Source organism: Lepidochelys kempii, chromosome 6 (genome assembly GCF_965140285.1).
Source record: "Lepidochelys kempii isolate rLepKem1 chromosome 6, rLepKem1.hap1, whole genome shotgun sequence".
Taxonomy (NCBI): domain Eukaryota; kingdom Metazoa; phylum Chordata; order Testudines; family Cheloniidae; genus Lepidochelys; species Lepidochelys kempii.
The window spans coordinates 3,387,473-3,402,920 of NC_136385.1; the positions used below are offsets into that span (position 1 = coordinate 3,387,473).

At 43.9% G+C, this 15,448-nt stretch overlaps 1 protein-coding gene across 1 annotated transcript; it reads left to right on the forward strand.

Annotated features, from left to right (window-relative positions):
- The first annotated feature begins 7,972 nt into the window (after nucleotides 1-7,972).
- Nucleotides 7,973-8,923, forward strand: LOC140912431 (olfactory receptor 4S2). The gene has a single exon (XM_073346823.1). It carries the CDS (start codon nucleotides 7,973-7,975, stop codon nucleotides 8,921-8,923), a length of 951 nt encoding a protein of 316 aa, XP_073202924.1.
- Nucleotides 8,924-15,448: the final 6,525 nt, after the last annotated feature.

Here is a 15,448-nt window from a genome sequence, read left to right on the forward strand (position 1 = left end):
GTTCTGATGTCTTTTCATGGGAATTTTCACCGAAAGAGATATTATTTCATGAAAAAAAATCATTTAAATTGATATGACATTGTCGGACAGGAAACTTTTAAAAACAGTTTTCCGACCAGCCCCACTGTCAACCTTTTGGATGCACATGAGCATGTTATGTACTCCGTGGCCTTGCTAAAATATACCAAAACCAGACAGAGCACTTATGGAACAATGGGCCAAATGCTTGAATCCTAGTCAAGTGCAGCTGTGTTCCAGCATTGTCAGAACAAATCATGGCAAAAGATGGAATCTCCATCTTTTAGTTTTACAATCCAGCAGAGCTTTAAAATCCTGGAGGTTGCAGGTTCCTTTAAGAATTTCCTTTGATTGTAGGTAACTTAGTAACTTTTGAAGTAGGACTCGGGTCTGATGATAACTTTTTTTTTTTTTTTATAATCTTGTTCTTATCCCAGATAAACACCAACACAGGGATGCCATGGTAACGTCTGGAGATACTTAGCGGATGCCCAGTGGGCATAATTAAAACTTCTTTGGGGAAAAAAAAAGTTCTGTAATGACGTAAGTTGAAAATTAAATTTTACTGTTACACACACTTAATTACTTAGCTACAAGGTGAGAATATGCCATGCACAATAACAATTAGGGGAATCTCCAGACACTGAAGTAAACTTGGAACAAAAGAATTACAGACACTGGTTTGCTTCACTCACATTAGCCCAGCTCCCATGCCTGGTCTAATAGTTAAAACAAAGCAAAACAAAATATGGATTGATGAATATATCTACAACCAAAGCAAGAACTTTGGGTCACTCTGATCTATTGAGTTCTGTTGTTTGTTTTGTGTGGTTTCAACACTGGTGTGTTCATGAAAGTGTTTGCAAACCCCAAACTTTTCACAGCTATTATTGCAAATTCTTCTGAAAATTGGTTCCAGAAAGAGCACTTTCCCCCCTTTCATTATTCTCCAGGTGAAAAATGTCATCCCTTCAAGCGGGGAGTAGGAAGTATATTATATGGCTTGGGTGTCTTGTCTCACAAAAGAACAAATAGCAAAGACTAAATAGTCAAGATGAGCAGCTTGTGAACAAACCATACATTAACATCATTAGGCCCAACTACTGTCCAAATACTTAGAAATACCAAATTCATTCAAAGGAATTGAGGTTCTTTTGAGAAATGATTTGTTAAGCAAAAACGGAGTCTAATTCCCGGTGAATACTGTTTTAAAGGAATAGTTTGGCTTTGCCGTGTGCCTGCTCTGAGAGAAGTGTCAGAGTCTTGGTTTTGTGTCATTACAGCTAGGCTAACATCACAGGTCTCTCACTATGGATCAGTGCAGGACTGGTTCCATCGGTCGGTAAGTGAGGCTGTGGGTGTTTATCCCCACTCCCAATACAGATCTTGCACAGGTGAACAAAGGGCAGCCACTTCCGAAATCTGTGTGTCCTTTGATCCAGGTCCCAGTGAAATTAGTGGGAACCTTTCACTGGCTTTCACCCTAGGAACACAGCACCACTGATAGTGCTAGACTTCCCACCCATGCTGGGTCCTCCCTTCACTCCAGCTGTAGGCCCAGCGCAGGCCTGCAGTGGCATGTCAGCAGCATCTCGTGACAAAATGTAGTAGAACCCATTTGGCCATGCACTTCCCCAGAGCCCTCCCTGGCTGGTTTTGCTATAATGTGTCTGCTGTAAAGCTCGCTGAATCGCCCCTTCCCTTGCATTGTTATGATTGAGGCCGGTAACTTTACTGCATGAGCAAGTAGAACAGAAATCGGAATATTGTTAAATCTCTTATTTCCGTGATTGTTTAGGACTAGAACAAGGTGACATTTTTCCACTGAAACTTATTTCCCAGCAAAAAATGCAGATTCAGGTAAACTGATATACTCAGTGTTGATTTCACTGAATTGTTTTGGTCGGAGGGGAAGGAACCTTTTAAAAATTTCAGAAAAAAAAATTTGCTTTGATTTTCCTTTAATTTTATTTAAAAAAATAAAACATTAAGAATTGCTCAAAACTAAATCAACATGTTTCTTTATAGGTCAAACAAAATGTTTCATTTGACCCAAAATGAAAGTTTTTTTAAACTTTTCAATTTACCAAAATTTTGGTTTTGGTTCAACCCCAAACAGTTCCTCTCCCCCACCATTTATCTCTGGAATTTCCAGTGAACTGAAAAATCTACTTACACAGCTCTCGTTAGGAGTGATGGCTGTTCACAGCCACCATTTCCTAGAGGGCTAACTCTCCATTGCTACACTTCTCAAGATCCCCCTTCCTGAACATTCGGAGACAACTGAAGATTTGGTTACAGGAGTTCCTGCAATGTCTTGTTATGTAGGAAGGTGTCAATAGAATGAACTAGATATGAACCCCGTATGACATAGAAAGGCCTCAAACCTCCCTGACTGAACTAACCTCGTTATCCCTAGCCTGATTCTTGCTTGCATATTTATACCTGCCTCTGGGAATTTCCACTCCATGCATCCGACGAAGTCGGTATTCACCCACGAAAACTTATGCTCCAATACGTCCGTTAGTTTATAAGGTGCCACTGGCCTCTTTGCCGCTTTTTCAGAACACCTAAAGAGACTAAAGACCAGATTTTTAAAGATATTTAGGTGTTGCTCCATTCCGTATTACAAGGCGTGAGTGACTAAGGCTTTTAAGTGTCTAAATCACTTTTGAAAATGGAATTTAGCAATCTAAGTTTCAGTGTGACTCAGGCTGCTTAGTACCTGTCAGTTTTGAAAAGGCAGTGTAGCTAAGTCCCTTAGCCGTTGTAACACCAAGCAGAGAAATGTCTAAAAATCTGGGTTTAACTGTCAAAACGCACCAAAAGTTTGCCTGAAAGATGTGTCCAAAGCAATATGGCTTAGCTGCCTCTTCACTGATTGCTTCCAATGGAGACACCCTGAAATGCCTCTGGAAACTCATTATCTCAGGAAATGACATGCTACCACTACATGAAGAAAATGAATACTTGTGGCACCTTAGAGACTAACAAATGTATTAGAGCATAAGCTTTCATTCACTCTCAATATTTCTGCTGTAACTTTACAGCTTGTTGGCTTTTAGCTCATGCTAAGTTGTCAGAAATAAGGGTTTGGGTGGGTTATTCGCTTCGGGGTGCCACAAAGGGACACTCTGAGCCTTGTGTCTATTCAGCGGGAGAGGCAGGAGATTCCTTCACCCTCTCCACCATCTTGGACATACGGATTCTGTGCTCATCTCTTCCATTTGGTGCGGCCACTCTCTGGTTGCACAGTGCTTGCAAACACAGACCATCACCAAGGCATGGGTCATCGGGTATCGTACCTCAGGCCCCTTCACCAGCCTCATCCCTGACAGTACTGGGCAAATCCTGTGGGGATATAGCATAGGAGCTAATGCTTGGCTGCCCAAAGGAAATTTTGAAGCTAGGCATGCTCCTGCCATAACGATGCCTCAGTCCCCAATGTTTCTTCAGCCTCTGCGGCTGCCCTAAGACCAGGCTGGGAGCAGGCAGCACCCCTCCACCCTGGGGATACAGTGCCAGGAGGTAGGGCTACCTAGAGGGCAGGAGCAGGGACAGCAAGGGGGGAAACTGAGTCAGCAATGGGTGAGTTGGAGAGTGAAAGTGATTCACAACTGCTTTTCAGAGGGGGGAAAACCAAGGCACAGCTTTCCTGGATGGTCAGCAAGAGAAGGAGGGCCAGCAGAGCCACCAGGCAAGGATAACAGAGGGCTCTGTGCTGTGCTTTGCTCTGCTGAGGCAGGTCATTTAGTGGACCCATTTTGAGGAATTGGCCTCCCTGTGCTATAGGGCAGACACCTTGGAAGTCACAAACAGCAGCTCGGCAGGGTGAGTCAGTCAGGCCCCAGCTGACCTGACAAAGCACCACGGCCGACGGACAGTGTCTCCAAACAAGTACATGGATAATTTCCTTGCTTAGCTCCTCTGTCCTCTGACCTAAAAGGGGCGTCAAGAGGCTTCTGCAGCCCTTCCATTGTTTCCATTCATGACTGGGACAGCGGGAGTTTACTGAAGCCAGCTGGGATCCCCACTTAGAGTTAGGAAGGGATTGGCAGGCCACCAACCTGCCAAATTCAATACAAAGAGAGAAGAGTCCAAGCGAACAGTTTGTGAACAACTCAGAAATTTACCCATCTGAACATTGTCATGTACACTTAAGAGTTACGAGTATGGTCACAAAAAATCAGTATTGCTTTTATGAATGATTCACTTAGCAAAAAAGGGGATAAATTCCCAATGAATACTATGTTAATGGCATAGTTTGTTTGTCTCAAATGGCTGCTCTATCTGCTCAATTTGGCCATATCATTGCAATTGTGGTTTCATGACACAACGTCTTGTTGCCACAGGGAATAATGAACTCTTCTCTTCTGATGGGCCAGTTTGTCTATGGCTGCATAAGTAGAAGAGAGGGCATCAAGCCATGTTCTCTCCCCTCTCCACTCCCATGTACAGATTTTGCAAAAGCATATGAAGTACAAACATATTTGATATCCTTTACTACATGGTTCCACTACTGTTTTTTGTAGCAGCCTCCATCTGTGACAGCCAGCACACCATGGATATAACTGGGTTCTCCGGAAGTAAAGGCAGGAGTTGGTACAGATTAAATTAAAGAGCAACAGCTTCAGCACTTTGGCACTGTCATAAATATAAAGGGAAGGGTAACCACCTTTCTATAAAATCCCTCCTGGCCAGAAGCAAAATCCTTTCACCTGTAAAGGGTTAAGAAGCTTAGGTAGCCTTGCTGGCATCTGACCCAAAATGACCAATGGGGGACAAGATACTTTAAAATCTGGAGTGGGGGGAACAAAGGATTCTGGCTGTCTGTGTTTTGCTTTTGACGGGAACAGATCAGGAATGCAGCCTTCCAACTCCTGTTAAGTTAGTAAGTAATCTAGCTGAAAATGGACTAGATTTCCTTTTGTTTAATGGCTGGTAAAATAAGCTGTGCTGGAGGGAATGTATATTCCTGTTTTTGTGTCTTTTTGTAACTTCAGGTTTTGCCTAGAGGGGTTCTCTGTGTTCTGCATCTGATTACCCTGTAAGGTATTTACCATCCTGATTTTGCAGAGGTAATTCTTTTACCTTTTCTTTAATTAAAATTCTTCTTTTAAGAACCTGATTGATTTTTCATTGTTCTTAAGATCCAAGGGTTTGGGTCTGTGTTCACCTGTACAAATTGGTGAGGATTATTATCAAGCCTTCCCCAGAAAAGGGGATGTAGGGCTTGGGGGGGGGGGATATTTTGGGGGAAGACTTCTCCAAGTGGTCTCTTTCCCTGTTCTGTGTTTAACATGCTTGGTGGTGGCAGCATACTGTTCAAGGACAAGGCAAAGTTTGTACCTTGGGGAAGTTTTTAACCTAAGCTGGTAAGAATAATCTTAGGGGGTCTTTCATGCAGGTCCCCACATCTGTACCCTAGAGCTCAGAGTGGGGAAGGAACCTTGACAGGCATGTAGGAAGGTCGGATACGCACATTCACGAGTGGGTTACGCTTTCACTGTGAATGGTATCAAGTGCCTATATGGGGTGGGAGGTCCCAGCACCAGTGATGCTGCCAGACTTCCCAAACTTTCCACAGCGGTGGCATCCCGGACTAAGCATAGGGTGGAATACAAGATACCATCCTGGAATGTAAGCAGCAGTGGCCACATCACCAGGCATTTCCTCAGAACTCCCATCATCCTGTGCAGCCAGGGTGTCTCTGAGAACTGACACCACGAGCCCTGGTCCTGTCACAGTTGAGTCACATTATCACGTAAAAGAGAAATCCAAAGGTTGTTCGATCCCGTAGATCAGTGATTAAGGGGTGATGCAAATGCCACTGAAGTCAACCCGGTGATTTTCCATTGATTATGCTGGGCATGAGCTCTCTTTGGTTAAGGCCTGATCCAATGGCTGTCCACACACAGCAGGTCCACAGAGCTTGTCGCCTTTTGCCCAAGTTCTCAAGGTCCCCTTTCTAAGCATAGGAGTGAAATGAGGAACTTGACACAGGATTTCCTGTGCCCTCTTGTTATGTAGGGGGCGCGAGTAGAAGGAACCGGACAATAGCAAGATCTCTAAGGCCATCCCTTGGTGAAAGTATGAGGAGGCGGGGTGGGGGAGGGCGTCCTATTGAAAAATGGGGTTTGAAGACTATGAAAGGGACTAACTCTCAGCAGAACTTTGAAAGTTTCCTTCAAATACATGTTTAAAGCTATATAGGGGAGTGCTTCTTCAACAACTATTTCCAGTGGAGAAGCCTTGAAATGCCTCAGGGAGCTCATTAACCAGGCAATGACGCACTGCCACTACATATTGATTTTAAATATTTCTGCTGTGACTTCACAGCAGAGAGGGAGACAAGTTTTCCCAAAGATCTTGTTGGGTCTTAGATTTTGCAGAGCGAGGGATGGAGATGCTCTTAGATCTGAGGCTTTGCGAGTTGGGGAAGTGGTTGATATGAAAAGATTCCTGAGGGCTGCCTTGAGCAAACCACTTCTCTAGTTCACTAATTTGGTCTTCGCAGAATTGACAGACAGCGAAGAACATCCTAAGACAGGGCTTGTAAAGACGGGTGTGAGGATGAAATGTACAAAGCAGAAAATCTATATAGCAGGGAGCATCTGATCACCCTCATCAACTGCTTACTGTTGTTCAGACCCGAACACCTCTGCTACAGCAGCAGGTTAGAAGCAGGGGAAATAAAACCCATCACCATCCAGGTACGTTTTAAGATCTGCAAATACAACCCATGTGAGTTTTCCAGCAAGGTTGAGTATTTTATGCTCTTCTTTCCCTGCTTAGCTCTACCAATGTACAAGAAAAAGAAAACTACCTTGTTAGGATTCATTCCAATCTAATTCCCCGCTCCATCAATCAGTCTCCAACTAATTCACCTAAAGTACGATGAATGTGTCTAAAATCTTCATTACAAGCTTCTCTCTTGAAAAATCTTCATATTATTTTTATTTGTTATTTTAATTTTAGTTTTGAAATGTATAAAATAGGTTTATTAGATGCTAGTCTGTAAGCAATGACCACCCCCAAATGATATTTAATCCATTCCTGCTTATGATCACTCATAAATACTTTCTTTTGAACACAGAACATTTAATTCAGTCGCCTCAAATCAAATGATAACACACAAAGGGTCAAGTTCGCTCATCGGCTTCAGCTGCTTTCCACCACTCTGGCGACAGTTAACTGGTCAATCGAACAGTGTTTGTGGCTGCTTTGCATTTTTGGAACAGCATAAATAATCTAAAGTGTATCCGTGAGTCCTGCTGATAAATTATTGTTTCAATCCTTGTTTCAATTGGGGTTTGTGTAAAGATGGTCAAAAGTCTCCACTGAAATCATTTTTTTTTCAATTAAAATGCCTTTTCAACTAAATGTAAATTATGTGAAATAATTTTGTGATGAAAATAATCAGAGACCAGTTTTCAATCCTTGGTTACTTAACTTGGTAACTCAGTTTCATGTTTGCATGTAGAAATCAATAATTTTGTGAGCATTTATGTGCTCACATTCAAAGGTAAGAGATGTCCTTGGTTGAAAAATGGGACTTCTGAAGGTGTTTAACAATGCAATAAGAATAAAATAGAATTTGTATCATGGAAGAGCTGATTGCAAAGCATAGTTAAGGTTCAGTTTTTCACTTACAATTAAAGCCTTTGATGATTCATTGTGGGGCAAGACTAGAATGAATCATCTTCAGATTTTCCACTCTAATTATTTTGAGTATATACTGTTCATGGCAATATGTAACTCAAGCCATTTTCCTCTAGTTCCTTGAGTTACATATTGCTCATTTTTATTTTTGGACAAAGTCTACCACTTCAGTCAATGCATCTTGATATTCACCTCATCACTGGTCAATATGTGTTGATTCTTCCTATCTTTGTCTTGTGTCATGGCAGGTGGATTAGCGGTATTGCATATACCCATCATTTAAACTGAGTACATGGAGCCCACACAGAATGTGACTGAATTCATCCTTTTGGGACTTTGCCACAATGAGAAGTTATGGCCAGTGTGTTTTGTATTCTTTTTACTCCTCTATATCGCTACTTTGCTGGGAAATCTTCTCATCATTGTCACTGTAAAGAGCAGCCAGTATCTGAAGTCTCCCATGTATTTCTTCCTCAGCTATCTGTCCTTTGTAGACATGTGCCTTTCCTCTGTCACAGCCCCAAAACTGATTACAGACTTCTTTGTGGAGAGGAAAACCATCTCCTTTGATGGCTGCATAGCCCAGCTGTTTGTGGCCCATTTCTTTGGGTGCACTGAAATCTTCCTCCTCACAGTGATGGCGTATGATCGTTACATTGCGATCTGCAAACCCCTCCATTACACAACCATCATGACTGGATGTGTTTGTGGCTCCCTTGTGATGGCTTCATGGGTGGGCGGCTTTGTGCATTCCATGGTTCAGACTGTCCTGACCATCCATTTACCCTTCTGTGGGCCCAACGAGATTGACCACTATTTTTGTGATGTGCACCCTTTGCTGAAACTGGCCTGCACTGACACTTATCTTGTTGGCATCATGATCCTTGCCAATACGGGGTTGATTTCCCTGACCTCTTTTGTTGTGCTGGTTGTGTCCTATGTCATCATCTTAGTCTCCTTGAGAACTCGCTCCTCCGAAGGTCGTCGCAAAGCTATTTCCACTTGTGCCTCCCATATTGCTGTAGTGATTATATTTTTCGGGCCATGTATCTTCATGTATTTAAGACCTTCCACCACCTTCTCGGCGGATAAGATGGTCGCGGTGTTCTACACCATTGTCATCCCCTTTCTGAATCCCTTGATCTACACCCTACGCAATAAGGAGGTGAAAAAAGCCATGAGAAAATTAGGGAGCAGAAAAGTGACATTAGGGGTGAAAGGGAAAATGCAATGTGTAAAATGATGGGAGTTCTGCATAGTAATGCTGTTCAGCAGGAATTTTAGAGAAAAGAGAGTTTAATATCAGGGGTGTTCGGTTTTTCTGTGAAAATTCCCAGTGATTTTCTCTGAATCCTCCTATTGCTATTCTATTTCATTGTGAACGCTTGCTGAGGATCTGTTAAATGAAAATGTATATCTATAAAATAGTATAAAACTGTGTGAATCCCTTTGAGCTTTCATCTGTCCTTGTTTTGCTATGTCCCTTTGCAAACAATTATCATTATGAGCGAGGGAGAAACAAAGCTTATTGCATCTTAGGTGTAGCATGCAGCATTCCGAACCATCTAGCTTTGCGTTTAAGTACAATGCCATTTATGTCATGTCAGTGCCGTACATTTTAATTAAGCTGCCCACAGATGGTTGTGCAATATGGGTCTCTTTGGAATTAGAGCTATTTTGGAGAGAGTCATGGAATGGGGTTCTTTTGACCTATCTGAAAAGAGAATGTTTGTGAGTGGCAATGGTTAAGACATTTGAAATCTGGCGCATGACCCATAATGAACAACTCCACCCTCATTTGAATACCACAATCCAGCTACTTACCCTCCTAAGGAAGCGACATTCCATTTGAGACATGAATACTTCTCCTCACAATCAACAGATTCCTGCAAACTCTCGGAGTGTGACCACCAGAAATTCAGAACACACAAAGCAGAGCATATCTCCAGTTGTGAGAATAAGAGACTCCTCTAAAACAAATGTATATGGTCCCTCCCTATGCTCCCATCTCATACCCGGGCAGAAAGATCATCTTTTTAGACTATGAGCCATCAAGGCCACCCAAGAGAACTACCCCACTTGGATACCATGGCTAGCAATCTCCGGAGAAGGAGCAACCCTGAACTTTTTCACCCTTGTGCTTGTCTCTCATGGACAAGGCTAACACGAATAGGCCAAGGAGCAAGGAGCTGTATTGTGATGACTAGGTTATTTCATTCACCCAGCGAAACAATTGGTAGAAGGCAATGGTATTTGGTTAATGTTGACTTGGGATGGTTTGAGATGGGTGGGAAAGGGCCTCCTAGCTTATCACCTCCTCCACCTGTGGTTCCCGCCTCTTGGAATTTGCCCCACAGTAGAAAAGAGTCATGTCCCAGAAGCCCTGATAGTGCATTGTGAGGTCACATCAGCATGTGATGTCATTGTGTCCTAAGAACAGCTTGGTAAAAGACTTGTTGACTCAACATAAAGATAACATGTCATCACACCATGATACTGGTTTTCAATACCCAAAACAAACTTGAGGCTATTTAACTGGACCTCACGCCCAGGAGCCAGGGCAAGCAGAAACCAGACAACCTCAGGAAATTGAATGGAATATATGGGGCAGGTGGTAATATCACCTTCTCAGCTATTTATTAAAGTCCCCTTTGGAGATGAATCTTTACATAGCTCTTGAGGAAGTTGAGATAAAATACAGTCTTCAGGGGAACTAATAGGGAGCACACCAGGCCCAGTCTGCAACTTGAGAGAAACTATACACAGAATTTCATGTGTGCGTATGGGCGGGGAGGATCGATTGCTGTGGAGGTAGCTGAGAGGCTGCAGCTTCTGTTCCCCCTTTTCCTTCATCATTCCTCACGATCCTCTTTCCCTAACTACCTCTTGGAAGTCATGGCTGAATCCCTTTCCTCTCCCCATCTCTCTGGATGGTTGGTAAATGGGAGAGGGATGGGTGGGTGAAATGGTCTTCCTCACTCCCTGACAGGTGGCTGGGCATGAGAGTCTGCTCTCTCTCCCTTCTCTTGGTTTGTTTGGCTCACCAGCTCCTGGACAATGCTCCGGAGAATTACTGTCTTGAGTATCAGTCAGAGCCTGTAAAAAGCCTAAACCCTTGAGCGCTGGCTGCAGATTTGGGTTCAAAATACTAATAACCCAGTGACATCAAGTGTTTGTGTATTTTGAACTCCTAGTTATTGTGACCATAATACTTAGTGAGCCGTTACCTTGGCGAACACCTATAGCGCTGCCCAGAGGAATCAAGCATTGGGCAAGTCCCCAGCAGGTATAAATCAGCATATCTCTGTTGAAGTTAATCAGTGATCCAGATCCCCAGCTGGTATTTGGAGTCTAGACAGCCATGTCAACTGATACCAGCTCTGGATTTGGCCCTATTAACTTTTAAATTGACAGGACATTGGTTCCAAAACCAAATGATTTTGCTTCCTGTTCTCACTGCTTGTAACTATGATCACAGACTCTCCACAAAATCTATTAACAATTCTTAGAGTGGGTTCCCTTCAGTATAATTAAAAGTTGGGTTTAAGGGGGTCCCGGTGTCATGCAACTTGTTAATAAGTCACAACAGCAAACCTAAGTTGAGTTTTTAGCAAAATAAACCTCAAATGTTTGCCACCTAGAACTTGGCTGATGCTATAAAAAATTGAATTGCTTTGCAAATGCTTCTGGAATCAGAGTTTGGACCCCAGGTGCATGAATTTTCTGCAGAAAAGGACCTAGGGGTTACAGTGGATGAGAAGCTGGATAGGAGTCAACAGTGTGCCAACAGTGTTGGCAAGAAGGTTAATGGCATTTTGGGCTGCATAAGTATGGGCATTGCCAGCAGATCGAGGGACGTGATCATTCCCCTCTATTCGACATTGGTGAGGCCTCATCTGGAGTACTGTGTCCAGTTTTGGGCCCCACACTACAAGAAGGATGTGGAAAAACTGGAAAGAGTCCAGCAGAGGGCAACAAAAATGATTAGGGGTCTGGAACACATGACTTATGAGGAGAGGCTGAGGGAACTGGGGATGTTTAGTCTACAGAAGAGAAGAATGAGGGGGGATTTGATAGCTGCTTTCAACTACCTGAAAGGGGGTTTCAAAGAGGGTGGCTCTAGACTGTTCTCAGTGGTAGCAGATGACAGAACAAGGAGTAATGGTCTCAAGTTGCAGTGGGGGGAGGATATTAGGTTGGATATTAGGAAAAAAATTTTCACTAGGAGAGTGGTGAATCACTGGAATGCGTTACCTGGAGAGCTGGTGGAATCTCCTTCCTTAGAGGTTTTTAAGGTCAGGCTTGACAAAGCTCAGGCTGGGATGATTTAGTTGGGGATTAGTCCTGCTTTGAGCAGGGGGCTGGACTAGATGACCTCCTGAGGTGCCTTCCAATCTGATATTCTATGATTCTATGATTCTGTGGTTTTCACATAACTTACTTTAATTATTTCTCCTTCAACTTCCTCCCGAGGAGATCAACGACTGTCAGAAGAAGAAAGAGACCTGATCAGAGAGATAGGGAAGGAAGCTACTCACTTAGGTCAAGGTCTGCCAGTAAGGACAGAAACAGCCATTGGTCCATTCTGAGCTCAGAAGGGCCTTGGTATGAAAATTTAACTCAGTGCTGACGGGATTAAATACCCTTCCCAGATCCTTAGGCACATCATTAGTGACCTCTGGATTGCATAGAGGGACCCTAAGAATGGGTCTCATTTCTCGCCTGGGGGTGAGGTTTAAACATCATCTGGCAACAAACTCTTTACTCTACTGATTGGCCAATGCCACACTTTAAATAGCCCTGTAGGAACCAGGCTTCCCTGTAGGTTCTTAAGCTGATTGCCCCTGAAGGACTTTTCTTCAGGAGCAGGTTAAAGTAGCAGAAATTACAAAAAAAAAAAAAACAAAAAAAAACTCAGAAAGCTTTGACAATGAAGCCAATGTAACCATCCCAACTGTCTGTCTGTCCTGTGAATCTCTAATGCATCCTTCATCTAGCACTAAATAGAAGAATTTGCTGAAATATAATTAGTCTTCCACTCGGACTGTACTCCTTGCTCCTTCCACTGATAAGCCCTATTTCTGAGAGTTTGTTTTCCTTTCCTTTTTCTTTTCTTACAAAGAAATTAAAGCACAAAGGGGTCAGATTTTGAAAGGTACTTAGGTGCCTAAGTCACATTAATTGTAAATATCCTTAAAAATCTGGCCCTACACCCATTGACGTTAATAGGAATCTTCCTATCGACTTCAGTGGGCATTTGACTGGGACCCTAGCGCTGGCTCAGTCCAATTAAACTCTCCCCTTTGAGGAACATGTTTTCCATTTTCCATTCATGTTTTGTTGGTTGTTCTGTATTTAAAATGTATCGAGGCTCGAGAGAGGGGTTGGACTGACAGAGCTGGAGAGTGAATGTTCCACAGTTATTACTAGACCAGGTGCCCACCACGCAGACAAAGAAATTCCCCCGAAATGTGTCTCAGCCATGACTATGCAAGACCCCACCCCTGACAGCTGCTATCGGACTGGGGAATTCAGCCCCCAGGATTCGGGGGGGGGGGAACACCGGGTGCGAGTTGTGATGGTGGCTTTTGCTTTGCTGACACCTGCCCAGTCAGCAACTGTACTGAGACCACACCAACTCATTAGACACGTGCACCTGAAGAGCCAACAGACTGTAACAGTCTTGGGCAAGTCCTATGGGAATACACTAGAGGAGTTAATGAAGGTCTGAACAATGGGAGTTTTGGAAGCTCGGCAGATTACTGCTTCTGCTGCCGGCCTGGTGTTGCCGGAGTTGCTGTTATTTCTTCTGCCCCCACGGAAACAGGCTGTGCAATTGCAGCACCTTTCAATCCCAGGGGACGCTGTGCTAGGAGGGAGGGCTAACCAGATGGCTGGGCCAGGGACAGGAATGGGGTGGACGGTGTCAGCAATGGATGAATAGGAGAGCAACGCCGATGATCTACTGCTTGTCAGAGAGGGGGACACCAAGGTTGGGGTTTCTAGGGTGGTCCTTATGGCAGGTCAGTTTGTGAGCCTTGGTGCAAAGCGTGGTCAGGAATTGGCAACCCCAGGCAGTGGGGGATACATTTTGGGGGCTACAAATGACAATTGAGTAGGATGGCTCAGTCAGGTCCTTAGCTGATTGGACAGCCTGGATCTGGGGAAACGACTTCCCCGATCTGTGAAGTCCAAGTACAGCAACAGCTGGTGAGCTAGGTCTCTGAGATGTTATGTGGATAGGTTCCTCCCTTAGTTCACCTGGCTTTTGTCTGGAAATGGGGTATAAGGGGCATTGGTTGCAGTCATGACTGGGACAGCGGGACTTTACCTAAGCCTGCCCCTGGGAAGGGATCGTCAGGCCATCAACCTCTTACACTCAATACAACGATGGAAGAGTCCAAGTGAATAGTTTGTGATTATGCCCAAATAACTTTGTTAGTCTCTAAGGTGCCACGAGGACTCCTTGCTGTTTTTGCTGCTACAGACTAACACAGCTGCCCCTCTGAAACCAGAAGTGAAAATTACCCATCTGAACATCTGAATGTATTCTTCAGAATTACCAAATATAGTCAAAAAATATCAGGGTTGCATTCACAAATGATTCGCTTGGCAAAAAAGGGGAAATTTCCCAAGGATCACTGTCACTGTTTGATCATGTCGCCTGGCTTCTCTTGTGTGCTATGGTCACAATTGAGCTTTTGGGACCCACCATCTTGTTGCCGTAGGAGTGGTTAACGTCACTCATCTCTCATAATGGAGAAATATGTGGAATACTGTGTAAGTAGAAGAGAGGGTACCTAGCCTTATTTCCTGCTCCCCACGTACAGAGATTGTAAAGGTATATGAAGGAAAAATACAGTCTATATCCTTGACCACCTGGTTCCAATCCTGCTTTTGTGACAGCTTCCGTCTGGACTGACACATGATGAGTTTAATCAGGGATCTCCATAAGTAAAGGCAGAAGCTGGTACAGCTTGAACTAAAGAGACACTTTGGCACCTAGGAAGGTCAGACATGCACATTGCCCCGTGGGCTACACTTTCACTCTGAATGGCGTCAAGGGGCTGGAGCGTGAAGCAGGAAGTCCCAGCACCAGTGGTTCTGCTAGACTTCCCAACGTTTCTGGGTTCCTCTTCCACACCAATGGGGTCCCACACTGAACATGGGGTGGAATACAAGCGGCATCCTGGAATGTAAGCAGCAGTGGCCATGTCACCAGGCATTTCCTCCCAACTCTAATCATCTAGTGCGGCCAGGGTATCTTTGAGAACTAATACTGGGTGAAATCTCATTGCTCCGGTTTTGTCACAGGCCCTGGCCCTGTGTCACAGTTGTCACAATATCATCTGGAGCAAAAATCCAAAGGTTCAGTCCTGTATACCAAGGATTAACACAAAAACACTGAAATCCACAAGGTGATTTTCCATTGATTTTGTTGGACACTGGGTCAAGTCTTAACTGAAGACAACTAATGGCTATTCACGCACAACGGATATTGGCCTTTGAAGAATCATTCTAGACAGGACCTCCGTGATTAGTACCAATTTAGGCCAAGTCTTTATGTCTCTCTAACAATAGAGACCTCACCAGAAGAACTATAAGGGTCATGATGTAGCCTAGATCATACTCTCCCAACCAAGCCATGAACAGAGATTTGGAGCTGTGCTAAAGCAATGCTTCAGCCATCTCTTTCTGGCCTCAGGGAAATGGGAGCAGGAATGAGGGGTGGGACCAGAGACCTCCCAGTCAATGAGCAAGAAAGACA